Here is a 26,495-nt window from a genome sequence, read left to right as displayed (position 1 = left end):
TACTGTTCTCTCACATAATTTGGATATGCAGATCTGCTTCACCTGTGGGTGTACGCACGGGTGCTGCTGTGTATACAAGATATGTGAACCATGAGAAAGCTTTGTGTCCGGAACAAATGAATAGTGAAGTGTATCAGGCCGACGCGTTATATAGGCCTAGGTTTGCCTTTGTGTTGCCGTGATCATGACATATGTTGCTAAAAGCTTGACCTGGTTACAAGCAAATGAAATGACACCTTACCCCCGAGCAACAGGAGATGAAGGTCCACCGTATACACATATTGAAGTTTTGCTGACGAAAGCATGACGTAGCATTTAATTTTAAATACCTTTCGTGCGGCTCTGTTTTGAACTTTCACTAAGACTGAACGTAGAAAGTAGGGGAATGTGCAATCAGTCTAATCTTCTCGAAAATATCGACATTACTGTGTTTGAAAAGTAATACCCTAGCATAAAATACAGACTCCTCTGTCACATGATGCAACCCGACATGTGTTCGCAGTCTGGCGCATGATGCAATTCTACGTGCATTCGCCGTTTGGTACAGGCTGCAATCCGGCGCGCCTTCACAATTTGCACATAATGCAACCCGGCACGTCTTGTCCATGACAGCATGTTGTTGACACTGTTGTTGATAAGACAAAAGACGGCAGTCTTAATTCACGGAGAAAACAAATTAACAAATTGTCACCTTTACTAACAAATAATGACATACCTAGAAGCTGCATAAATATGTCTGAAGGTGACATTGACTGTTTGCTCCACATTTTACGCTTTACACAAGATTATTCCAGTGATGATTTACGTTTATTTTCTGATAAAAAAAATCCTACATCTACTCAGAGGAAACTTCATGAAGGTTCAACAGACTTGTGCTTTTAATAGTGACAATTGTTACCCGGTCTATTTTGTTTTTTTTTTACCCTAATCATAAGTTTGTTAAACAATAACCAGGTACAAATGTCTTTTTAAATAAAAGCCCATCTGATGAAAACTAGCAAAAAGTAGCCTTTACTTAAAATATATCCTGAATGTCTTTCACAAGAAGGCCTTCCCTGACTCAAAAGCGCTAGCTCTCAGTGACTGTCAGATTCTTGACCAATAAACGATTCCAGCTCTCGCTTTAGTAATGTGAAGCTTCACGTCAGGAGGTTTGTAGGTATCTGGCGAGGAGAAGGGGTTGGTTGACGCCAATCACTCGAGTTTGCCTCCACCCATAAATCTGACACGTGAACACTGCGTTATCACTATATTTAAATACACGGTATTTCTTTATTCAGGGATGTAGTTACCCATGCAGTTATATCACAGATAACACAGCATTAAGTCTAACGCCATTCAATAGTGTATATACTTATCACACAGAAAAAGGTGTAAAGTACACATATCACAGTAGGTTAACATCGAAACATAATACCCCTATCTAGGGGCTTACTTAATCGTAGTAAGCAGCTCATTGTTGATAAATTACACATACAGCTATAAAAGTACTAGCATCCAAAAATAATGTAAAGAAAATTGTGATATATTGTCTACAATGAATCATCTGTTCACAGATCTACATATTCCAAAAAAGAAAAAAAACCAAAACATCTCCAACACTTAATGTACGCACAATGTAGACGCAGGATAAATCTGTGTTCTTCGTTTACATGTGGTAAATCCTCGAAACTAAGAATATTTGTATGAACTAATATATCACATCGGCGCTCTTAACTGAAGTCAATAACACAAAATTAGCCATTGAAATCGAATCTATGAAAGCAATCTATGAATGCACTTGAAACTTCACCATTGCGGGTTATGGCCTTTGTAACCAGATCAATTTCAATTCTCAGTAGTGACGTTTTCACATATAACCGGGTGACCCAAAATATTTGTTCATGTTTTAGAGTACCTGTTGTCTAACACAGGGAGACAACTCTAGGGCGCAGGTATTCTCACACTTTGCCTCGTCTCTGGTTTAAATATTTCGTTGATGAACTTTTCGTAGGGAATGGTACCGCTCATAGCTTCATCAAACACATTCATCAGGTGATAGACGTCATCTTCTGTCAGGATTACATTCATCAGTTTGAGCACTGACCGGAACTCCGGCACGGACAAATAACCATTATTGTTTATGTCCAGTTTCCGGAAAGCTCGCCGTAGATTTTTCCATTCTCCTGCCACCTGGAAATAGAAAGTGTTGAGATATTTCAAATCTTACAAATGCATGTTTAGTAGCCTACCAGAAAATTGAAGTACATTTTTACCCCAAAGCTTCTGTGTAATCTCACAGTTCTTTCTTGACAAATACACATCGGTTATAATATATACGAGATATTCCCGGTTGAAGAATTGTACGCGTAGAGCATCCACTATACTTTTCGTTAAACACCTTTGAACATTTGCAAAATGCAGACCATCAGATAATTATGACACCCAGTCCAGGTAGAGGCTTGGTGTGAACAGTTGGTTTATGAATCAACCGTGCGATCACATGTATACAAGAATATTTTATATGCAGTACTTTTCGAGACGATTGGCAGGATGTGATGTCGAAACAGCGTTTAATTAGAAAGACGAGAAAATATATGTATGAATTAAATACTAGAACAGCTACATGCATCTTGGAAACAAATGGGGAGCTACAAAATTTGATACGACGATGCCCTGTGATATCACCAGAATAAAACGCCATCTAATTCCATTTACCTGGAGGCGATCAGCAGATGTTTACAACAAACACTACATTATTCCGTCCAAATTTCGTGCTTATACACTTTCTCAGTTCTTTGGTGGTTTGTGTTAAAGACACGCGAGCTATATCCGCACTACAAACCTTCTGTCTTAGTCTAGAGGTTATCCCGTGAAGCCCTTTCTGTGGCGGTTCAACAATGTCTGTGATCGGCAATTCAGGTTGAGGATGCTGCAATAATGATCCCATGTCGTTTCCGCTCCGCCATGTTTGTTTTCTTATGGCGAATGGTTTCAGGAAGTCAATATAAGATACTCTGAAAGAATCCAATGTAATGGTGTTTAAAATTCCAGACACAACTGATGCCGACTGAAGATGTAGAAAATCTATGAAACTCGATAAAAAATGTATTCAGCATACAAACCTTCTTTCATGACACGTATTCTCCTTAAACGTGACAGCGCTGTCCGTACAGCATTAAAACACTTAAAGCAAGAATAGACTATAAGGTGCAAGATCTTGTTTACTTTTAAGTTTTGTGTGGCTTGGTCCGATTCACATAGAAATACGTGAGCAATGTGACCCTCTTTTTGATAAAAAGGCAAAAGATATTCCCGTTTAATACTAGTTATCAACGAAATGACTATACAAGAGATGACTTACCGCCCGTCTTTTTTAATGTCGAATTTGCGCGTTAGCATATTAAGCTCATGCTGACTCAGGTGCACACAAAGCTCTGAAAGGACATCCCTAAACTCTTCTTCGGACACAAAGCCAGTTCCGTACAAATCCATCTCCACGAATTCCTTCCTCAAATCTTCCCACATGTATTCGATCTACACAGGAAAAAGGGGGAAACAACAGATTCATGAAACTGACATCTGTATAATTAACCTTGTGTCACTATTTTTAAATTTTTTTTTTATTATTTTTTTAAGTGTCACACCAAAACCAAAGGCAACGCTTATATGTGCGATATAATGATTCCCCATTCTTTACAATCTTACCTTTGACCTTAGAGTGTCTTGAATCATATCTGCTGCACAGTTCAACTTCCTGGACCTCAGCATGTAGTCTGCGTCACCTCGTTTTGGAGGATGGGTCTTGGCATTGGGGAATGCAGCCGATTTCAGGGAATAACCAAAATGTCGAATAAACTGAAGATAATCCAAAGTTTTATCTGTGTTTGTGATGAAAGTTTTCCACAAATCTCGAATCTCACCCCTGGTGATTTCTGGATGTATGTCAAACCTGTAAAATGGATTTTCCGTCGATTAGTGTATCATCCAATTTCGCTACTGGTGCTAATACAGAACTACTGTGAGACTTGGCAGGGCGGATAAGCACTTCTGTTAACTCTAGACAAAGCTGTGTACTTTCGAAACAATTCGTTATTCAATTAACGTTTTGAATTTCACTCTTTGTCTTTAATGGAGATATTTACTTTTTCAGGAGCTGATACATGGACTCCTGTGACATTCTCTGGGTGTTTCGGTCATCCATCTGGTAAAACATCTCCTCGACCTCCTGAAATTTCCTCCTCAGCAGATCCTTAATAACCCTGAACAATTCTCTAGGGGTGCGTCGCGAGATAACCTCATCGAGTAAGGGGTCCTCATCTACTGGGTGTGGCTCTGGGCTCTCGGCAATGGCCTCTAACTCTGGATCTTCACGAATGTCCTCCTCGGGTAGAATGTCTGGGTTGGCAGGCTGGCTGTTAAACAGGCTTGGAGCGACGCCTCTGACAAACAACACAAACAGACATTTGCCTCAGGGAGGAATACATGCATGGCTGTTTACTTTTGTGTCTGAATGATCTAATTAATGTTAAAGTGATGATTGGTTACTGCACTAATGTTGTAAAAGGGGCGAATAATAAGAAATATTTCCCAAGAATTGTAACTTGTAAAGGGTAGCACAGCTGTATTTCTCATTCATGACCTTCAAGTTTTATTGCCTGTCTTGTCTGTACAGAACTCGATTCAATCGCCTTTACTTACTTGGTGTCAAACTGTTTCATGAATTCTCTGTATTTCACATTGCCGTCTTCGTCTAAGGGGAGTTTTTCCTTCATGCAGTCAAACTGCACCTCAGAAAGCTCCAAGCCAAAACGGCTCTCCATGGCGGCTCGGAATTCCTCTTGGCTCACATAACCAAGGTTAAATCTGTCCAGTCGTCTGCGAAAGATATGAAATTTCATCAAAACCATTTTGGTGCGACCAACGCAGTGAAAGAAACCAAGAGCTTTGCATATTAGGATTCCGAGGGTTATTTAGGTATATGCTACCGTGATTATTCCGCATGTGACGAAATCAAATATTTCCAACAAATCAACTGGCTTGACACGATTTCCAGCATGCATTTTTGTTACGGTGCTATGGTACATCGTGATGATTCACCTGTTAAGCAATGTGCTCAAAATTTGACAAACTGGAGTGAAACAAATTGCTTCTAATAGCCACTTACTGGAAAAATCCCAAAAGTGCCAAAAAATCCCTCTGAAACATGTTCATCAGCTGTGACTCAATGGCACTTAGACTAGAGTTTCCACCAGCACTTGTCGGTATATCTGTATTGAACCTGTAAACATTCCATGAGTAAGATAATTAGCCGATATTAAAACGTAAACAGAGGAGAAATTGGTGCAAAAAGAATAATTTAATAGGTCCTACAGAATATTCACCTCGCCAGAAGCTGTGGAATGATCCTATTCGTTTTTTAAAAACAATCTAAAGAACCACAGAGGGGCACATTCACCTAAAGTCATCGTATGTACATGTAGTTACCTGTGCTTGCGGTCAGTCATTATCTTGTGAGTCATGCCTTCTTCTCCTCTATCCTGGAAGCGGTGTAAGAATTCTCTGTAAGGTACGCCTTCGCGGCGGATCTCTACAGCACAGCGGGAAAGGAAAGCTGGCAGCATGTTCTTCTCCATCTTCAGCCCATTGTTAGCCAGTACATCCAAGAACCCGTCATGGTTTACCTGGCCAGAGAACACATTATAGGGAATCGCCATTTAGTATTGGGTACTACTGTTTTGAAAAACTCACTTTTGAATTCACTTTTGAATATACTTTACATGTCATTACAAGTTACTGACACAGTTTGCATAAAGAAAACCTACTTTCTAATACAGCCTACCAGCGACATTGATATTTTGACTAGAAATAGGTAGATTTGTTCAAGTGAGCTTGCACAATAACACCCTGACAGACACGTATGCATTTCAATACTCACAACACCAGCTTTGTCAACGTCAAGCTCTTCAAACGCTGTCTTCATTGTCATGAACCCTTCTCGGAATTTGCTCTTCAGCCACTTTTCAATGTCCAATGAATGTTTTCTTTCCATTTCAGACTTCTTCATTTGTCTAGCTCTTGATACGCGCCCTTAAAAAGACACATAAAGTAGTAACTTATTTTTCTGTTTATATATGAAAGAAACGAGCACAACAGTCTGCGGAAGGTATGCGTCATGTATGCAGTTCTGTTTTGATATTTATATTGCAACAATAAAGCGATGTAATATAAAGATTATCCAAGTCAAATATGCATTGAAAGTGTTAGCAGAGCTCAGTAACAATACCATTAGATCAACATACTTTAGTACCACAAGTGGACTCGATCGTTGTCGTTCAGCTTACCTGAGGAAGACTGGTGCACACTTCCGTCCCTTAAACTTATCCCCAGAGCATTCAGAAACTTTTCACCATTGATTGTGCCAATATTTTCTGTATCGTATCTATATTAACACAGAAAACACCAGACGTTAGTTAAACATTATTTTCAACCTAAGAAAACAAAAGCTTTAATGGGCTCTAGTTACAATGTTCCACTTGCATGATGTATTAATTTAAAGGTTAAAACATGGTTAAAGAAATATACCTTTGCCAAAGTTTTTCAAATTCATCATCTTCCATCTTGAAGCTCATTTTCTGGAGGACATTCCGGAGTTCCGGTTTGAGGATATGTCCGGATCCATCCGGGTTCATCTGGGGTATAAGGTCTGCCACGTCCAGGAATCTGTACAGAGAGATCGTCACATGAAAGGCAACTAAGTTATTATCTCCAACTATTTAACAACATGAAAACCTGAGGCAGTGGGAATTTTTTCAGTTGATTGGGATTTAGCGCCGTATTCTCAGAAAATGTATCTCTGCGGGCGATTTCATACGTGGAAGAGCAGGCCAGTGATCTCCAACAAAATTCATGAAAGACCACCTCGATACGATCGCCTTGGTCGTTTATGGCAACGAATGAATGATTGACTACGACTTTACGCCACATTTGCAGTATTGCGTATCGTAGCGGGAACATCTTATAACCAAAAATGAGTTATGGCTTTCGATATAAAAAAATTTAACATTCAAAAGAAAAATCAAAGAGACGGACGCTTTTAAAACCTGGTATGAAAATAAAACCAGTTAAAAATAAAAAAAAAAACCCGTATCGCAGCGAGGGCCCTGAAAACAGTGTATGTGGTGAGTATCTAGCATTTCCTGTCCGAGGCAAGGTATCGGAACAAGTCTGCCTCGACCTGCTATGAGCTCAGTCATACAAACTCTTCACATTCAGATCAGTGAGGTAAAACATATATCTTAAAAACAAACCAGCAGCAAATTTGTGTTGAATAGTATCTTCTGCTAAGACTGAGTAGTCAACTTTACCCCATATATGGCTGTCCATCTTATTATAAATATGGGCCATGTATGGGAAATAACGACACTGCCAACTTTTCCCAAAATGAAAACTTTTTTGGCCGTAAAATACAACAACATGATGAAACCGTTTAATCTCTGTACTATTTTACTTTATAATCAGACAATTAATCTGCGGCCAGGTGATGGTAAAAATCAAGCTAAGAAATCTGGGCCAAACATGGTCACCGCCTGTAGAATTGGTACCTTTTGCTACCGTTCTAATGTTATTATACATCATCGGATGTCAACCAAAAATCAGATACCATCACTGAACTGATATAAATCCCATGACGCGCTGAAATTGTCATGATAATGTTTTAACCGTAATCGAATTAGGGGTGCCGCGGTGGCCGAGTTGGTTAGCGTGGCACATTGACCCAGGAGCCCTTCACCATCGCCGTGGGTTCAAGTTCAGTTCATGTTGGCTTCCTCTCCGGCCTTGCGTGGGAAGGTCTGGCATCAACCTGTGGATGGTCGTGCGCTTTCTTAGGGCTCTGCCCGGTTTCCTCACACCACAATGCTGATCGCCGTCGCATACGTGAAATATTCTTCAGTACGGCGCAAAACTCCAATCAAATACATAAATAATCGCATTAATGTATTTTTTATCGCATCTCTTTCACTATGGAAACTTTCACTCCAAGGCTCAGCACATAAACATCTAGTACATTCAGAAACTAAATTATAATGGTTTCACGCTGAGAACAATAAATGCTATACAGTGAGTCTGAAACAGTCATGACTTTTGTGGTGCAATATCTTGAGATTTATCAGACCCTTAACAGACATATTTCCATTGTATTGTTTCCATATACGATGTAAAAATATTGGTAAACTTACCTCTGTCTAGCCTTTTCCTTAAGCTGGGCATGTACCTGGCTGGCTGTCATGGAAACCTTGTCTTGCCAGTGTCTGTGTATAGGATCCATCCAGCGAGGATGCTCTGTGTCCATTGGTTCACGGAATACCGCGTAGAAATCAAACACACTGATCACATGACGGTCTCTGAAGCCGAGTCGCTCGAGGAGTCTGATAAAGATGTTCTGACTCATTGGTCGGTTCAACAGAGTCACGAGGATCCGGAACAATGCCTCCCTGCAAAAAATGGTTGTTAATTAATGCATCTATATATACACCTGTGCGCAAACAGATCTTGAAATGGAAAATGGCAAAATACAATATATTGGAATTCGATAAATGTATTAAAAAATTACAAGTAATTTAATGTAAACTCAGGCATAATATTTTACATGTTTCGCTATCGCATATCCCTTTTGCGAAGGCATTTTTCACTTCCTGTAAACAGACTACTGTGGCAACACCGCGCCATAGCACAAAACGTGTAGGATACTTATTGTATGAGGAAACATGTGGAAAGAAATTACCTTGTGACGTTGCCTTTCCCTTCGGGATCGTTATCTTTGAACCTCTTCTTCACTTCGAAGAAGTTACCCCGAACCTTTTCTTTGAGCATCATTTCCAGCTACAAATAATACCAAACACCGATGATTACTCATAAATCTTGCAACTCATTTGAGGTAGCTTAGTTTGTTTGCAGTACACAAAGTGAAATATAAAGAAAATCGAATGGTCCTGAACTAATTGTTTTGTAGAATCCAGACCAAACTTGACTAACCTCGTCGATCTCCAATCGGGCTTGGGCGGAGGCCTTGGACAGGCGTGATGACGCTCGGCTTGCCACATCCCCTCGGCTCACAACCTCTCCCCGGCTACCAAGATCAGCCCTGTTACCTGTAAAAGGACAGGTCGTTATGACTGTTATTCCATCAGTCAGATGCACAGAATACAATTACCCTAGCATCAATGCCAGTGGTGCAACACGAAAACCCTGGAATGATCACCGAAATGACAATACAATAAACAAGTCGTGTGTTGATCTATTCCTTGTCAATATATCTTGAACAAAAAACGGATCCCAGAACTAATCTAGATAGCACCAAGTAATATGGTGCTTTTTATACAATATATGAATGTGGAAGGCCCGGAGGAGGCTATTGATTACTAGCCCGCATCCGCATCACCCCCACCCCTATCAACTTTGTTGTTTTTGTTTTTCAGGCTTCATCAGGTCTCAAATCGGGGTTGTTTTAAGCATGTCACGGTGGTGCCAGTGGCTTGCCAAGGCCATGACACCTGTTTCATTTTGTTGGCGAATAAATAAACATGGAACGTTAAACCAGCTCACACCAATCAAGTGAGCAATCAGATCAGTAACTATAATGCTATGTGATGTTCCAAATAGTCGACTACACTTCCTAATACTACTTCAAATGTATAGTTCACTTGCATTTATTTTTCCATGTGTGGGCGGCTTAATTTTTTTTTGTCGTAATTTTAACTTGAACAACCGTTCATTGAAACCAATGATACTAATACCTGTATGCCTGTGTGAGAACGAGGCTGTACAGTGTTTAGATCCAGAGACATTTGTGTTAATGAACATTCAGTGAACACATAAAGAGAGAATGCAGTTGTGAAAACGTGTTTCTTTGTTTTGGAACATTTTTCCTTAGCTAAGGGTGAAAACTGAGCGGTGCCCAAACAATCCCGCACCAGGTTTGGAACCTCCCATTGGATGCTCAAATATAGCTTCACGTACGCAAAGGTCTTAAACACTCTCATGATTGATGTTCGAGTGTTGAACAGAACACTGGCAGTCAATATGCTGAATGTGATGCACGTTATCTTGTCATTTTTTGGTGGGAAAGACGTTTGTTGATCATTTTGTATTGCTCTACAGTTCTTGTCCCATCAGTTCTAATCAGTTATTATCCCTAGCCGAAAGTGTACTATGCATTACCTTTGAGCAGATTTGTCCTCTCGACTTGTCATCACTGCTGATGACTGAGCAGATAATATTTGGGTAGTATTAGTCAGGTGTACATAACAGTGTTTTGTATATAGGCCCTGTGTCACAATCCCGATTATTGTGTCAACACAGAAAAGTTGATGACAATGTGTCACTGACAATGCCAGTGCAAATGGCTTGAGAAAATATGCCTACCATGCCAGTAGAAGAAAACCTTATCATGCTACCAGAGTACATTAAAGGTCCAATCTAGTCGTGGGCAATCTTCCCTAAAAAGGCAAATGTGCTTTTCCTCTTCTTTTAATCAAAACAAATTTCATTTCGTTTAGAGTTTACCAACATAGAAATTACTTTTGGTCAAATCAAGCTTTTTTACTAACTGAGGTTTACATGATAACAATATGGGAAAGATGTAAGACAATTAGGAAATCATATACATTTTATATCTGCTACGATTTATTATGTCCTATTTGTTCTTCTCCAATCACTGTTTCAAGCCAGTTCAAATGGGAACCGGTAACAAAGCCTGAACCCTTAAATAGCCTTAAAACCCACAGAATTTACCCAGGCAACGCCTTTGATAAACAATCGCTATGGTGACAAAAGTATTACTTATAAACATACTGATATTAATTACAGAAAAAGGGGAATTAAATATGTAATAAAGCTTACTCAACTGTATGTATGATTTTAAAGAAATGTTTAAGATTTTTTAGTCTTATATCTCAAAAAAAGTGAAGAGTAATGAAACTTCATTGGCAAGAGTGGGATTGGGGGCCTCTGTGTTAATGCCAACATAAATAGCGTTAGCTACGTTTTCACATAGAAAAAGGATCCCCCCTTATAACTTATGTAGATAACATGTACATGGTGTCTACAAATGTCATGATAACGTCGACCTAATCCCGCGTCACAACATATCACGGGTCACGTGCTGAATTGCTCGCACAGGTAAGTAAACACACAAGTAATATTACACCAGCGCTGACCAGATCGATTCGCAATACTTCAGCGATATCAATTGTTTATTTTGTACTCTGGTGTTGACAGATAAACCCAGTTCGACCATTATCGTGCTGAGGGGAGTTGGGATCGAAGTTCCCCTGACAGTTAGTGTCCTTGGAATGGCCCCACAACCAAGAACTGCCCAGACTTGACCAATAATTCTGATTAACGTATTACCAGAGTACACATTAGGCCTGTGCATACCAAGTGATCGCGTTACTTAATTACGGTGGTAATAAATATCCATCGACCTATTTAACAAATGTGAACTGGACAGACAGGCATGGCAGTGTTGACTTTTATATCAGTAAAAAATTGACATATGTGTCCCATGTTTTTAGTATTTCAAGCTTGGTCGTTGAATGATTATTATTCTTTCATGGGGGCGTAACATTCATAATGGATTCCCCACTGGGAGTGGCTCGCTAAAGTGTTTATAACTACAGTAATGTTTACCAGTTACATATATCCAAAATACATCGTGTTAATCCCCATGTTAAATTCCTGTCAAACACAAAGATCGCTTTATGCATACGGTATATGTTTTATCCGACACCGTCAGCATGGCTGTGAAACTTCAAGTGTAATGTTATACATATTTTATTTATTTAATTGATTGGTGTTTTACGCCGTACTCAAGAATATTTCACTTATACGACGGCGGCCAACATTATGGTGGGAGGAAACCGGGCAGAGCCAGGGGAAAACCGACGACCATCCGCAGGTTGTTGTCAGACCTTCACACGTACGTCCGAAGAGGAAGCCAGCATGAGCTGGACTTGAATTCACAGCGACCGCATTGGTGAGAGGCTCCTAGGCGCGCTAACCAACGGAGCCATATTAATATTTTAAAAATGCACAATTTAATTCTGACCACTGCTGATATTATTTAAAATAGAACGCCGAGGTGATCATTAACGGATAGTAACATGGCTTATTAATAAATTCATACATTATGTATATATGAAGGTCTTAATTAGAGATATTTCGTTTTTGGCGGGTTTATCTATACGGTGACCTATATAGGACATCACATTTTTGCAAGTTTTGTGACTTGAAGAGTTTGAAGAGTTTTCACATGGGCGAACAGATTTTCAAATCCAGGGGTGGAGTTTTCAGCTTGATGAAAACATTTTCAACTGGATGGAACCAGCTCTCGCCTGGCTGAAAAGTTTTCCAACGGTGGAAAAAGTTTTCACCTCGATGGAAAGGTTATCACGCAGGTGGAAACTTTTGCACCAGGTGGACTGTGGATGTTCACATCATACCAGATGCCTTCCCGTGGTTCGAAATGTAACAATGATGGTATGAAGAGCGTAAGTAAGAGTAATTAAATCAAAGGAGAATTAACTATACATCCTTGTGGAAGGTATTTTCATTGTTGTTCACCGGCTTTTGTTCTTTACAAACCATGAAAACAGTTTTATAGACAGAGCAAACCGAACAGCCCCGAGTATAAAGCCACCGTCCTTCAGCAAATAAATCATGAACTTTCTCATTGGTGCCCCTCATATTTTCAGTTGCATACATGCAACTTCCCATTTTACTCAGGAAATAAATGTTTTCACCCAGATAGAAACCAAAGAAAAGGTTACATAACGTAAAAAAAGTAAATGTCCTATAGATACTGAATTTGAGTCTGTGCTGACCACGTAGTTCTTAAGGGGCCTCTGTGGCTGAGGTGGACCCACTCGCCAATGCGGTGCTGTGAGTTCAGGTCCAGCTTGTGTATCGCGTAAAACACCGATCAAAATAAATACATAAAATAAAAATATGATTCTTAAGGTATCCATGTGAAGTATTCTCCTCGTTGTACAAAGTGTTTTATTCAGTTCCAGCTACTTTTTTTCAATCAACATATTTGACAACGAACTTTAATACATTAAAAGCGCAGCTTGAGCTATTGCGGTCATTTTCGAAACTAGACGAAACTAGAGTTATGTCATAACTTCACTTGGCAATAGTGTTAGCGTCAATTTATCTGCCATTATAGACATTCCACTTACCAAAAATAGGTATCTTCGGTTTGTCCGGATCTCCGAATGTCACCTCCACTCCCTCGGGAATAGCCTCTATACTGACGGGAGGGTTGGGATTAATTTGGAAACGCCGACTCTGCCGACTTTCTCTTCCCGCAGCACTGAAACTTTTCCTGGGGGTAAACACTGTTTCATTGGCCAGCGGTCTGCCCTGTCCGGCCGAGAATGACCTGTCAACTGCCCCTGCCCGAGAGAGCCCCCGTACTACACCCAGATCGTCCGGGTTTGATACCCGGGACATGGGGTGTTCTATACTCGGCAATTGACCCACTCTGTTTATCCCACTCATCTGGGTAGCGGGTCGAGATAGCCCCACCTGTGACATGTTAACACCGGACACCTGTACACCACAATATACTGTGACTATCTAACACCTCACAGGTTATCAGCTTTTCCCTTCCTGTGGTAGAAGTCCAACCCTCTAAACCTTCATTTCTGCCCAGTTCCGATCTCTCATGGGCCATGCAGTTCCATATGTCAAACAGTTGGGTCGTCAGTAGCAACGTTTGCTAAGTAACTAAGCCGTGGCTAATTACAAGTACTCATCTTACTGAGGCATTGCCGGAGTACCGGTCACCCCCGAGAACAGTAGGCCTGGTCTTTGATAGCGAGCCAGGCTTGACGGCTGTAGAGCAGAACGTAACACGACCATTGTGCCTTAGACAATGGGACTAATACCTACTTCGCCTCGGGAGGTAACCGTCCCAGCACTCAGTCTGTGTTAAAGCATAGGGCATATAGAAATAATCTGTTCAGACCAGATTGTTCATTTGATTCATCGTACACGACAACAAGCTCTCTCTACATACACATTAACACTTTTACTACAGACGAAGAGCTCAGTTGTTCTGTAAATATGACTTTGTAGGCCTATGCTATATTCGTTTCATTAAACATCATGCAAAATTTAGAATATTGCAATAATGATAATATTTAATAACAGCAGTACAGACTTGTATTTTACCAGTCATTGTATAAGATGACAGACAGTTCTGTAAACGTGAAAAGTACGTTAACACAAGATGGAACACAGTTCTATATATATGTCTTCTTGTAAAACATATATGAAAGACTTTGGAACATAACCATTTAAAGTCCTTTAACAGCGTAGATTTCGTTTAACATCTTACCTGAACATCTTTTTTTGTTCTAGGCCTAAGTAATTTTCGAATCCCGATGAACCCGGAAATGGGACTGGCGGGTACTGAATGCGTATCAACGATAGTGTTGATGAAAAGCCAAACTAATTCTCAGTAACAAGTTGAACAGTTTTAAGGGAACGGAGCTTCCTTGTATGTTAAGAGAGGGAGAGAGTCGGTTTACAAGGAGGGATTTTTTGTAAGCTAGGAGAGAACAATTAGTAGAAAGGTCTATTATTTCATCCGATAAAAGGTTGTGGAAGACAAGTGGTCTTTAATGAACGTTAAATAGGCTGCGCAAAGTAGTATATCTTGATTTGATTCATCATTTGACGACAGATACCTCAGACCGAACGATTGATTACGCCATCCAAACGAAGAAATTGTCAGAGATTACAAATGATACAGTTAAATGTAACCATATGTGACTGAATATAACAAAACTGGTGCAAGTTATACTTTAACTGGCATTGCCGCGGATCTTTTTCAGGTACTGGAGCTGGTCATAGTCATGCACAAATTTAATCAAAACAAAATTATTTATATGTAAGAGATTTTCGTCATTGTAAGCATTTGTTTTTTACAAATCTATAAAGTCAGTTTAATGGATGAAGGAAACCAAAGTGCTTTGAGTATAACCACCAACTACTGGTAAAAAATAACGAATTTTCACATACGTGTTTCATTGCAGATTTTCATCTGCAAAACGAGCTCAAATGGCAGGCAAGCGGTATCCAACGGATCCATCATTGCTGTCGATTGAAAGACAAGCATCTTAACGGGATGGACGCGACGCCTCGCTGGCGTTTTAGACTTTCAAATGTGTCGATCTAACCTACAGCTCGGCTATTCACAGTAAAAATGGACTAAGGGTCCGTGGCGCGTAAACGTCTATCGCCAAACAAGGAAAACCAAAATGAGGCCTGACAATTTAAACGTCTGTTGGTTTGCGGTCATCATAGGTCATCGTGCAAGCTTCCAATCCAGAAATTTCCTGCCAAAAGCCAATAGCCAAGTCACAAAGTACAAAATTCGAGACCCCCAACGTATTTGATCGCATGGACCTACGTCATGCGCTCATGGCTTTTCATGACTTGATTGAGTGTCCCACAGATAACCTTCGATCTTTGCTGTCGGATTATTCAATATACGTCATTCAAAGATCTGTTTTATTAACAGGGTTGTGCGTAATATTTCACAGGCACGCCTGTTTGTTTCCTCACTAAACAACGGTAGGCCGTATATGGCATGTTCTTCAGCTCGGTGACTTACAACTGCTGGCTGGTAGCTAGCAGTCAGAAAGGTCAAATTGTTTAATGTACGATATTGGGTGTGATTGTTGTAAGTAAATGTCCGCTGCTTCATTCCTTCAATAGTAAGAAGAAAATCGCTTTCCCGACTTTTGACGGATCAACTAATTTAACCCCAGCTTAAACTAGCACAGCCAGATCGTCAAAATCTGCTGAATTGTGATTTGATACGAAACCCTATCAGACCATTTTAACCAACCAGTGTGTCACCGACTATTGACAAGTCATTGGCAAACTTTCCAACACACGACATAGGTCATTAGTTAAAGGGTCTCCAGCCAGTTTTATGTAAGACCACGCGCCGTCGACCACTTCTTGCCACCCAGGTCCCCTGGACAACAGAAACAGACATCTTGAAATTCTGTCTGAGAATGGGACTGAACCATCGATTAGGGTGACATAGATATTAAGAGGCAATGCTCCCCTATTGCCATGTATATGGCATTTATTTAAAACCGGAGTGAAAGTCCTGATGCTCTGATAGTGATCTGCTTACTTACATTTTGAATGCATTCTTACCACGCATTTGCAATAGATGATAGTAACATCACAATATCAGTTTTGGGTGTGCTGTAAAACTCAATTGGGACAAAACCACAACTGTGATCAATGTTTTCCTTCATTATTTTATAATTCTTTTCATTTCAATAAATAATCAAGGATACCGCTTAAAAACAGAGTGACAAAACTTATAATTTATTCATTTACTTTAACATGGATGCTAAGACAGAAAAAGAGACAAGAAGTCAAGAATTCAGCTGTTTAACTTACAGTAATCCACACATACACATGCTAGGCATAAATGATGGAATATCCGTCTTAGGTTACTGTGATTTGAATGTATACAAACCCTGAGCTCAATCAACCATCCCTAACACTTACCTTGAAATTGATTCCAGAGCATACAAAGCTATGTTCTGAATTTTGTAGTTTACTGTAATTAATATGCACAGAGAGCATCATTGATGGAACATCCCCCAAGAATTATTGTGCTGTACATGTATGCCAAACCAGAACCCAATACATGCAGACCTTCTTAAGATATGACCTATATCATTCACCTTAAGATCATTTAGCTGGTATTGGAAGCAAACGCGAATGCTTAGGTTATGACATAAGTTACTCTTGTACTTTGTACAGGCGAGCTAAAAATGCAAGGCCAAGGACTAAATGAAGTTCAGATAAACTCAGCATTTCATTCATGTACATGTATTTGGTCCACTGATTGATATTTAACAGTTCAAGTGACATTATTAGTGAAATACAACAAAAATAAATTGTAAAGAAACAAGATGCACCAATTACTTTATATAGCAAAAAAATCAATAAATTTCTTGTTTCACCAGTTTTGAAGAAAACTTTTCTGCCAAATCGCTAGGTTTCAAGTTTCTACGTGACTGTTTCAAACCTCCCTGCTAAATACACAAATTACAGGAATTCCCGACTTTTACAGCAAAAAGTTTATGACAAAAAAGTCTGTATCAGCTTTCTTTGGCAGATTGTGAAGTTGTCTCCCCTTTTGTGCCACTCTCTTTTGTAACTGCAACTCCTTCCATGTCTTCCCCAGTCTTCTCTGGCACCACACCAAAATTTGGATTGGGGATGTCCCTCCTTAACTCATAGATCTGTGAAGAAAACATAGCAGTAAATTGTTTAGCACCATCAGGCAAACCAATCAGTCAGTGACTGTATTTTTCTGTAACATGCTTCATTATAAGAAAACTGTCTCATATCTTTCCACTATTTACAAGGCTGAGCCCAACAACCAATCAAATACTTAAGTGGAATGCATCATTAGTACTTCCTAAACACTAGTTACACAACAATCTCACCTGAATGTAACTCTGACAAACCAGCTCAACAGAGCTACCAAGAAATATAGTTACACAGCAATCTCACCTGGATGTAACTCTCCGACAAACCACCCCGACAGAGTTATCCAGAAGTACACACCAATCTCACCTAGATGTAACTCTTCGACAAAACCACCTCGACAGAGTTATCCAGAAGTACACAGCAATCTCACATCGATGTAACTCTCTGACAAATCAGCCCAACAGAGCTTCCCCGAATTACAGTTACACAGCAATCTCACCTGGATGTAACTCTCTGACAAATCACCCCGACAAAGTTATTCAGAAGTACACAGCAATCTCACCTGGATGTAACTCTCTGACAAACCAAATCAGCCCAACAGAGCTATCCAGAAGTACAAAGCAATCTCACCTGGATGTAACTCTCTGATAAAGTGATCATTTGAGGAAGGATGTCAATCACATGAAGGTCCTGCATCTCATACCACTTTTGAGTTCCCTGAAACATGATAGATTTTACATGGATTAGGACAGGAGCTTTGCATACAAATACAAATTCTTTTGATTAACACAAATGTGAACTGTGCTATGTCCAACACCTGTTTCTCATCCATGTACAATATTACTGACTAGGTCAGACACCTGTGCTCACCTTATGTAGGATGTGAACCTTATAGGAGGCTCGCCTTCATGTACAATGTTAAAGACTAGGTCAGACACATGTACTCACTCTATGTAGGATGTGAACCTCAAAGGAGCCCTGTCCAGCACCTGGCTTGTCTTCATGTACAATGTTACTGACTAGGTCAGGCACCTGTACTCACCTTATGTAGGATGTGAACCTTATAGGAGCCCTGTCCAGCGCCTGGTTCTCCTTCGTGTACAATGTTACTGATCAAATCGTAAGTGGTGAACCTGTGCTTGGCTCTGATTTCTGGAGACAGCAGGTCACCAAAATCTACATTCCTACCAGAAAAAATATAAAAAAAAAAAATTAAAAAAAATACAACAGCGCTTAAATTAATTTATTCTTTATAACCCCTTTTTGGCATAAAATAGCAACACCAGCCACAAATATAAAAATATACTTCACAAACAACATGTTTTTGTAATGTTGCAGTTGTCATTTTCAAGGTGATAAAGTACCATATTACTTAGGTTTATACTTACTTAACAGGGAAATTAACAATTGTTCGATTCTTCTCCAATACAAAGTAGTTTTTGTTGAACCTCTAAAATGAAAAATTTTACATACATTATCAAGCTGAAAATGACTATATATGCATTCATGAATGGTAAAACATGTAAATCACAACAGAAAAGACAGGTATAAAATCCTGATGAGTGTATTACACTTTTGATCATTAAATGAACACACAAAAGGTACAAACACTTTCATATTACTATTAGCTTAAATTTCATTAACATTTAAACCTAGAAACTTACTTTGACATAGAGTATGATGTATGGGGGAAGGTGGGTGATTTCAAATCTTTTCATGGTAGAATCCTTGTAGGTTTTGTATTCCTTCTCTGATACACCATTAAATTTAGACAAGATGGTGGCCAGGGGAACCTGTGGGATGATGTTTTCTCTCAGTCCATCTGGATAAAGCGGTGGAGGTGGCAGGTCACAGGTGAGGAACAACCACGGAATGTCATCCATCGTCTCTGAAAGATTTATCACACAGGTGTCAGCCTCTATCTTCAACAATTTTGTAAGTGAGGAACTTAAGTCCACTCAGATATTGGATACAAAACTTTACTGACTGAACGGTCTAACATCAAAGCATCATGAAGAATACATGTAACAAACCTGAGGTAAAGGTATCTTCCAAGAACCAGTAATTCCCACAAAGATCAAGATTTCATTTTAATACTGACAACTATACAGCATCTGATGTTTATGACATATGAAGTCCCATCGAAAAATAAGTACCTTTGTAATCTTCCATAAGAAGTAATGTCTCTTTCTCCTCTTCTTTCTGAAGCAAAAAATTACACACTCTCTGAATTAATGACCAGAGGAAGTATTAGCGCTACACCTTAAGCTCTTTCCATGAAGATTAGAATATCTTCTGACAAACTACATGATTATCAGAAGAAATAACACAAATAATTTATTGAATGACTTTCCATATCTCACATCAGCAATTATTTAGTGTTATTCTTTTGTACCATATCAACTGGAGGCATCTTTCTTGAATAGACTTTCATTTTCCCTCGAAACGTCTTGTTTACAACGCTGCTGGACAACTTCTTATTTCCCCCTAAAGCAGTGTGAAGAGCATTCAGAAACCATGACAGGAAATCTATAGCATCCCCTGAAACGAGAAAAGGTTGTGCATGCAGATTGTAATGGGTGACTTAACTGACTGCCACAGTAAATGACCTCACCACATACACAGTGTGAGTTCAAGTCCATGCTGGCTTCCTCTCCGGCCATAAGTGAGAAGGTCTGTCAGCAACCTGTGAATGGTCATGGGTTTCCCCCGGGCTCTGCCTGGTTTCATCCCACCATAATGGTGGCCGCCGTCGTATAAGTGAAATATTCTTGAGTACAGCGTAAAACACCAATCAAATAAATAAATAAATCACATACACAGTAACACAAAAAATTTCACGAGGAAAAAGCTGTGAGAGAATAGCAACCTGTATAGGTCAATCTGATAGCTTATATAACTAGTTGTACGATTTTCTGCATTATTATAACATCACACAATTACTATGAGCAACCTGTGTCTTTCACCACAGTGAAATTCTTTTACCTTTTAAATGGTGACAACATTTCTTTAGGTTAGCTTAGTTTATAATTTCAGGATTAAGAATTTTTTAATTACATTGTATTTATTTAATTTTTTGATTGGTGTTACACCGTACTCAAGAATATTTCACTCATATGATGGCAGCCAGCAATATGGTGGGAGGAAACTGGGCAGAGCCCCAGCACTATCCATAACCATTTGCAGGTTGCTGACAGACCATCCCATAAATGACCAGAGAGGATGTCAGCATGAGCTACACATGAACTATCATTAATCGCACCGGTGGGTGTCTCCTGGGTGTTGCACTAGCATGCAAATCACCAGCCAAGGAGGCCTCAGGAAGGTTGTTTTATTCTTCATAAAAATATCAAATATCAATCGGTATTACAGGGAACACATCTCACCTTGCTCTGTGATTTGAAATGTCTTTTTACTACAGAGAACCACAGCCTGTAGCATCTCGTGAGGACTCACATGAGCCTTGAAGTTACGTGGATTCCACAGTTTCCGTAGCAACTCGCCAAAACGCTGGCTCAGAAGGCACATTTGGTCTCCAGGCGGACGTTTTATGTTTTTGTAGTTTTGCTCTTGAAGGAAATAGTTTCTGAACGTATGAACATGAGATAAAGCCTGTAATGAAGAATAAATCATTAAAATCTTTTAGTTCATAGCACTATAGTCATCCACAAATTTTTAAAAATTTGTCAAACAAAAAACATCAATAGTGAAACAAATAGTAGTACACATTTATTTCCACTCTTGAGGTGAAACAGGATTATCTCCCTTTGTTGCTTGAGTTACTGTGGACATCAACAGGTCTGATTAATACAGTACACACACTGCCCATATAATAGCCAAAACTTTCTCACTCCGACAAAAAAAACATGTTAAACAGGTAAAACAAACCCACCTGTAGAACTACATTACAATAGTCATTAGCTTTGATGTTGTTCAAACCTACAATGCCTGCAAATATAAAATGCGATATTTAGTGATTAATTGGAAAACAGAAAGACAACTAGTTATAATTTATTTTTTATTCAGATGCTGATGATTCTGCTGGGTTATTACAAAAATGAAAACCAAATTAGGTCCACCTTCTATTCCTGAGTTAATCATAATAATTACCTTATGTGTAACTAGCGGATCACCAAAACTTTTCGCACAGTGATTTTCAGAGACATACATTGCAAATGATACATGTAGGAAAGATCTCTTATCCAAATCATACCTGGTAGGTATGTTGTACCATCATAGGCCCGAGACATCTTGGTGTGGTTATCAAGGTTGGCTATGTGTTTATCAGTGAAAGTTGGGTCCAGGACATACTGAAAACATTCTCTGAGAATTAACAATCTATCAACAGGCATTCTATCAATAGTTTTTCATTTAACCCTTACATGTATGCCCCCACCCACCTCCCACCTTATTAGATTGTTTGTCCAAGCTATACAATGTATTCTTGTTTCTTCTGATATTTTACAACTTTGACAGTGAGGTAGGGGGGAGTGTGTTCACGGGATAGTGCATACACATGACAAAATCAATAAACACCCTCATGCTTCAGTGGAAAAGATTTAGTGGTCTCACGAAAATTAATGTATATGCATTTTAACTGGGCATGTGGGTGTTTGCAAACAAATAGACCGCCTCCTAGATTAGATTCGGTGGGAGATTTCACAATTGTGACTATTTCAAGGGGTAGGTCAAAGAAAATAAATGCACCTAATTGGTCAGTGCTGAAACATTTGCATTCTCTGAAATCTCAGTCCAGTGCAAGGCAATCGGCTGTCAAAACAATGCAAGAACGAGGTTAGAACACATGGGATATCTAGTTTCAGAAACTTTGCCAAAATGTGTTTTCTGTGCTGAACTAAAAACCTGATTTGATAAGGCGCGAAAATGTAATTCTTCATACATGGCATGAGCGTGGGAGGTGGCAAACTCCACTGATATTTTACCAAAGCTTGACAACAGATACTTACCAATGAGATCTGTATTGCTGAAATACCTTTGAATTTCCAGGGTAAAAAAAACGACCAACGCACCCAACCTTAAGAATAATGGTTTGTTACATGCAACAAACAAGGTTTTATTGAGGATCTAGATGTACTAGTGGGCGTAAAATCACCCTTCTCTCTGTACATGCCTGGGGAGTTTACCCTATGTGGCGAGGGCCAGCAGCCAGATCGTCACTGGGGATTACTGCACAGCTGGGGGCTGATCACTTTCCCGTCTTCTTCTCCGGCAATTTAAATAGGCTAAAATTTATGGCCAGACATTTTCGGCTAAACTCTACGTCATACACGGTACCTCAAACATAAAATGTGCTATTTCCACGCCAAAGATACCAGACACAGAATTGACCAATAAACATGTATATGGCCTATTTGTGGGTTCTCTAACATCTTTGTTATGGCTGAATGCATGAAACCAACATCAGACAGCCCAACTTGAACTACAACTGACAATGGGACAGAAAGATTGCAAAAGCATTCAAATAGGCAATTACAACTTACACACTAGTAGAATCCCCTTAGTGGCAACAGAAATGAACATGAATCAAACAATGTCCCCAACAGTCTCCTTATAGAATTACTTACAATGATGTCATCTAAAGAGGAATCAATGACCTCATAGTTATCAGGCAGGCAGTAGAATTTCTGGGACTGTAGGTTGAGGAACACATGGTGACCGTCTTGTACACTGTGAGTGTAAGCATGAGACTTCTGGCCTCGGCCTAAAAAAAAACAAATCAGCAAATTAATTTCAGACATGATTGTGGTGAACCAAGAAAATAGCTGAAATTTACTATCATAGCCCAAAAAGGCCGGGGTCCAGGGGCCGCCTAGGCCCCGTTAGCTAGAAAAATCTGCGGAAAACAGGTAAATTAATCGAAACTGAACAAAGAAAAAAAGCGGAAAAAAATCATGTCTGTAATTTTTAATACTGTAAAAGTCCATTAATTTATTAATTTTTAATAGTGTGTCACACCTGACCTTTAAAATTCATTTTTACAATTAAATTATTCAAATTACAAGTAGAAGCATTGGTTTTTGTAACTGCATGGCAATATTTAAAATTTATTTTCAAGCCAAAGACTGCTAGGCTGAGTTGTTCATAAGAACTCAAGACAAACATCATACCTTGAAAATATTTTCCACAAACCAGGCAGGCATACACATTGATGTGGGAAAGCGAGACTGAGCATAGCTTCTCAAAGTCAAAATCAAGCACGGACCTGTATAGGATAAAGTTATAATTAATTCATGCAAGTTACAATCACTACTAGAGTTTCAAGAAAATAGGTTCTTACAATGCTTACATCAAAATATCTGATTAATTTAATTTATAAGCTTTTGTCAATAGTTAAATATTTACACTGCCACTGAGAGACAAAACAAGAACTGTCAACTACCATCCAATGATTTCACCCTGTTATTCCTCTACAATAAGACCATAGAGATCATCCAATATTTAAAAATAAAAATGATGAAGTTTGAGATTTATTTAAAATATCCTTTATTTTGTGAAATGAAATTTCGTTCTGTTTTTACCTGTTTATGGTGTCTAAATAAGGACAACTTCTACTACGATCAACTTTGGGATCTTTCACTGGAGCTGAAAAGTGTACAAAACAAAAAAATGAAACAAATATATATATATATACATATATTTATGAATTTGCTTTAGTGATCTGATCCACTGAACAAATGTAGCCTGAATTCAAGTTAGTGCTGTAGTGATAAAATCTGGTGGCGTCATGTTAGCATCTGTGAGGACATAGTGATAAATGTGCTTTATAAAATTGTCCAACATGGACAATTTGCTTGATGCCAGTTTTGAAGTTTGATGACTGTGAACCTGTGGGTCAGTATGATCAACGTTCTATTAAAGAAATGAAAGAAATAGTTAGGTACTAAGTAAGTAATGAGCAATGGAGGTAAGTGAGTTTGTGTGCCATGGGTACAAGGCAAGGATTTGGCCATTTACATCATGTTTTCTGAGAGGTTTCAGTGACACTTAATGTCAGTTTCAAGAGTTCCAGAACACCACACTAACCTTGCCGTATATTCTTAAATTACTTAAATTATGAGTAATTAAATTAAATTGTCATGACGATCACCTCAAGTAACTTACTGCCTCATAAAATCAACCAACATTCAGCCACTGTTTTCATTTCCAGGAAGCAGGGTCTGATGGAAATCACTTCTCACTGTTTTCAGATCTATTCACTTCATTGGTAAATTTGACTTTGCCTTTCTTCCATTCTTATTATTTATGTTACATTTTATAAAGGCGTCCATAAAAGTGTGAAAGTAATTTCATGTAAATTAATGACACGAACACTTGGCCCGATATTGAGACTATCTGCAAAAGTGGACTAAGAAAAAGTTGTGCAGGAAATGCCAGTCATGCGGCTGCACTTTGACAGGAGTATACATGGTGACAAAGCCAGGCATTATGAAGACATTAATAGATTTTAAAAGGCAAGTTTCATCGAAGACATCTCCTAAGTATACAGTGAATCATTTATCACAAAGAATACAGAAATTGAGACTTCAGCAAATGAGTAGGAAATACATGTAGTTTTGTAGTTCAGGATTCAAGTTGAATGTTATCTTATAACGAGTGATACTAAAATTAAAATTATCTTCATTCTTGGAAGTTTTACTTTATAAGAATAAGTTGATGTAACACAGATTAATATGTTTTGTCAAGTATCATTCTGTCCCTAAGTGACTGCCTTTTATTTCATTTATCAACTACATGTTTTTACCACAGGTTATAATTTCAAATACTCACAAAATTGTCTGAAACAAGTAGTGCTTTTAATGGCAGATTTCCAGCAAAATTTCTGATCTCCCCTGGCTACTGAAAGTCTGACTGACGTAATTCAGGGGCCTAAATTTAAAAAGTAGCTCGCCTATCACACATTAGTAATCAAAGAAATTTTTAAGGTGATTTTTAATAGCTAACTGTTGAGAATGTGGCTGTATGGTGGATGGTGATGTTACATCTAGATGGTGGGTAATGGCATTCAAATGTTACTTTTTCTTCCCAATGTTGATATATTTCATCTTCATAGTGGTAGGTGATCTGGTTCCTTTTACTTCTATGTTTCAGACCCTCTCAACATGGGAGGGCTGGAAGATTTGTACACTTTACTATATATGGCCTTAAGTAGCCCTGGCTGATAAGCTATGTTTTTTTTATATCTTTAGATGCTTGCATAGTCATAGATCAGTCTCCTTCGCCCTGGTATGAATTGTAAAATTTGGAAAGCTACTTTCGACTACTAACCTACCACGCCCGTCCAGTCACTCCTTTGCAATGCTTAGTGTTCTAGGGCACTTAACTGTTAAAATCATGAGGTGACAATCATCCCAAGGGTAATTATCCATCCATATTTAAGTACAGCATCTCCACTCACTTCTCATTTACGAAATGGCCGCCATCTACACGGCGTGCATGTGCAGTCGAGCAGCTGAATACAAAGCTATCCCTCCCTTTTAATGCTAGTTATGATGTCCTTTTGTTGTTACATGATCACACGATGACAGGTTTTAGTCCCCTTGACATTAGGTGTACAAATGGCATGTCAGGGAACCAACCTAGAGCATGTGTTGTTGTTTTGACATGCATGACCTCCACAAATGAGGGCAGGACTGGCCAGCCATTTCGCATCCAGCTGCCTGGCCGCACATGTAGGCAGTGTAAATGGCGGCCATTTCGTAAATGAGAAGTGAGTGGAGATGCTGTACTTAAATATGGATGGATATTTAGGCCTACCCCTGGCATGATCGACATCTCAGGATTTTAAGTCAGGTGCCCTAGGACCCTAAGCATTGCAAAGAAGTGACAGGGCAGGCATTATAGGCTAGTAATCGTCTGTTTTCCCAAATTTTACAATTCATCCTACCAGGGTGAAGTGAACTGATCCATGACTACGCTAGCGTCTATTTACTATTCATAGCACATCGAGGGCCCATGTGATTGTTCAAGCACTGCAACGTTTGCTCTTTACTTAGGTCAAGTAAGCTTAATTTCTAGTTTACCGACAAATGTGCGGATGCATTCGAGGCACACAGACATAAGCATTTACCAATATCATCAGCTTCTAAATCATCACTCTGTGCTTTCCGTTTTAAGATTGATTTTGGCTGCACATTCGCCTGGCTCTTTCCGTTCAGCGCCATTTCCACATGTGCATG

The 26,495-nt window shown here is 39.1% G+C and overlaps 2 protein-coding genes across 3 annotated transcripts; both read right to left on the bottom strand.

Annotated features, from left to right (window-relative positions):
* Positions 1–1,241: 1,241 nt before the first annotated feature.
* On the bottom strand, positions 1,242–15,221 carry LOC135461340 (EF-hand calcium-binding domain-containing protein 6-like). Of its 2 annotated transcripts, none has more exons than XM_064738382.1 (16): positions 15,070–15,221; positions 13,221–13,969; positions 9,016–9,131; positions 8,765–8,862; positions 8,220–8,474; positions 6,565–6,702; positions 6,324–6,421; positions 5,918–6,069; positions 5,467–5,663; positions 5,147–5,260; positions 4,681–4,857; positions 4,125–4,421; positions 3,688–3,931; positions 3,344–3,516; positions 2,825–2,996; positions 1,242–2,172 (listed from the first exon to the last, which is right to left on the bottom strand). In XM_064738382.1, the coding sequence occupies exons 2-16, from the start codon at positions 13,576–13,578 to the stop codon at positions 1,924–1,926; spliced, it is 2,838 nt and encodes a 945-aa protein (XP_064594452.1). In that variant the 5' UTR covers positions 13,579–13,969; positions 15,070–15,221; the 3' UTR covers positions 1,242–1,923. The 2 variants fall into 2 exon arrangements, with proteins under 2 accessions (XP_064594452.1, XP_064594451.1); XM_064738381.1 differs by having other exon boundaries at positions 13,221–13,593; positions 15,070–15,080.
* Positions 15,222–16,370: 1,149 nt separating this feature from the next.
* Positions 16,371–26,480, bottom strand: LOC135469658 (ubiquitin carboxyl-terminal hydrolase 39-like). Its single transcript, XM_064748205.1, has 14 exons — positions 26,387–26,480; positions 23,838–23,901; positions 23,427–23,521; positions 22,884–23,020; positions 21,512–21,608; positions 21,191–21,246; positions 20,685–20,910; positions 19,694–19,839; positions 19,455–19,500; positions 18,963–19,186; positions 18,687–18,748; positions 18,341–18,482; positions 17,929–18,015; positions 16,371–17,327 (listed from the first exon to the last, which is right to left on the bottom strand). The coding sequence occupies exons 1-14, from the start codon at positions 26,478–26,480 to the stop codon at positions 17,184–17,186; spliced, it is 1,620 nt and encodes a 539-aa protein (XP_064604275.1). The 3' UTR covers positions 16,371–17,183.
* Positions 26,481–26,495: the final 15 nt, after the last annotated feature.

This window comes from Liolophura sinensis, chromosome 1, assembly GCF_032854445.1.
Source record: "Liolophura sinensis isolate JHLJ2023 chromosome 1, CUHK_Ljap_v2, whole genome shotgun sequence".
NCBI classification, from domain to species: domain Eukaryota; kingdom Metazoa; phylum Mollusca; class Polyplacophora; order Chitonida; family Chitonidae; genus Liolophura; species Liolophura sinensis.
The sequence above is the reverse complement of the archived record's forward strand: the minus strand, read 5'-3'. Positions and strand labels throughout refer to the sequence as shown.

Coding starts and splice junctions, on each gene's coding strand:
- LOC135461340 (XM_064738381.1), bottom strand. Junction 3,932..4,124: donor ATGTATCAGCTCCTGAAAAA/GTAAATATCTCC, acceptor TCCATTTTACAG/GTTTGACATACATCCAGAAA. Junction 2,997..3,343: donor GACATTAAAAAAGACGGGCG/GTAAGTCATCTC, acceptor GGATTCTTTCAG/AGTATCTTATATTGACTTCC.
- LOC135469658 (XM_064748205.1), bottom strand. CDS start 26,480: ATGGCGCTGAACGGAAAGAGCCAGGCGAATGTGCAGCCAAAATCAATC. Junction 21,247..21,511: donor TGGTACAACATACCTACCAG/GTATGATTTGGA, acceptor TTATATTTGCAG/GCATTGTAGGTTTGAACAAC. Junction 18,749..18,962: donor ACATCATACTCTATGTCAAA/GTAAGTTTCTAG, acceptor TTTTCATTTTAG/AGGTTCAACAAAAACTACTT.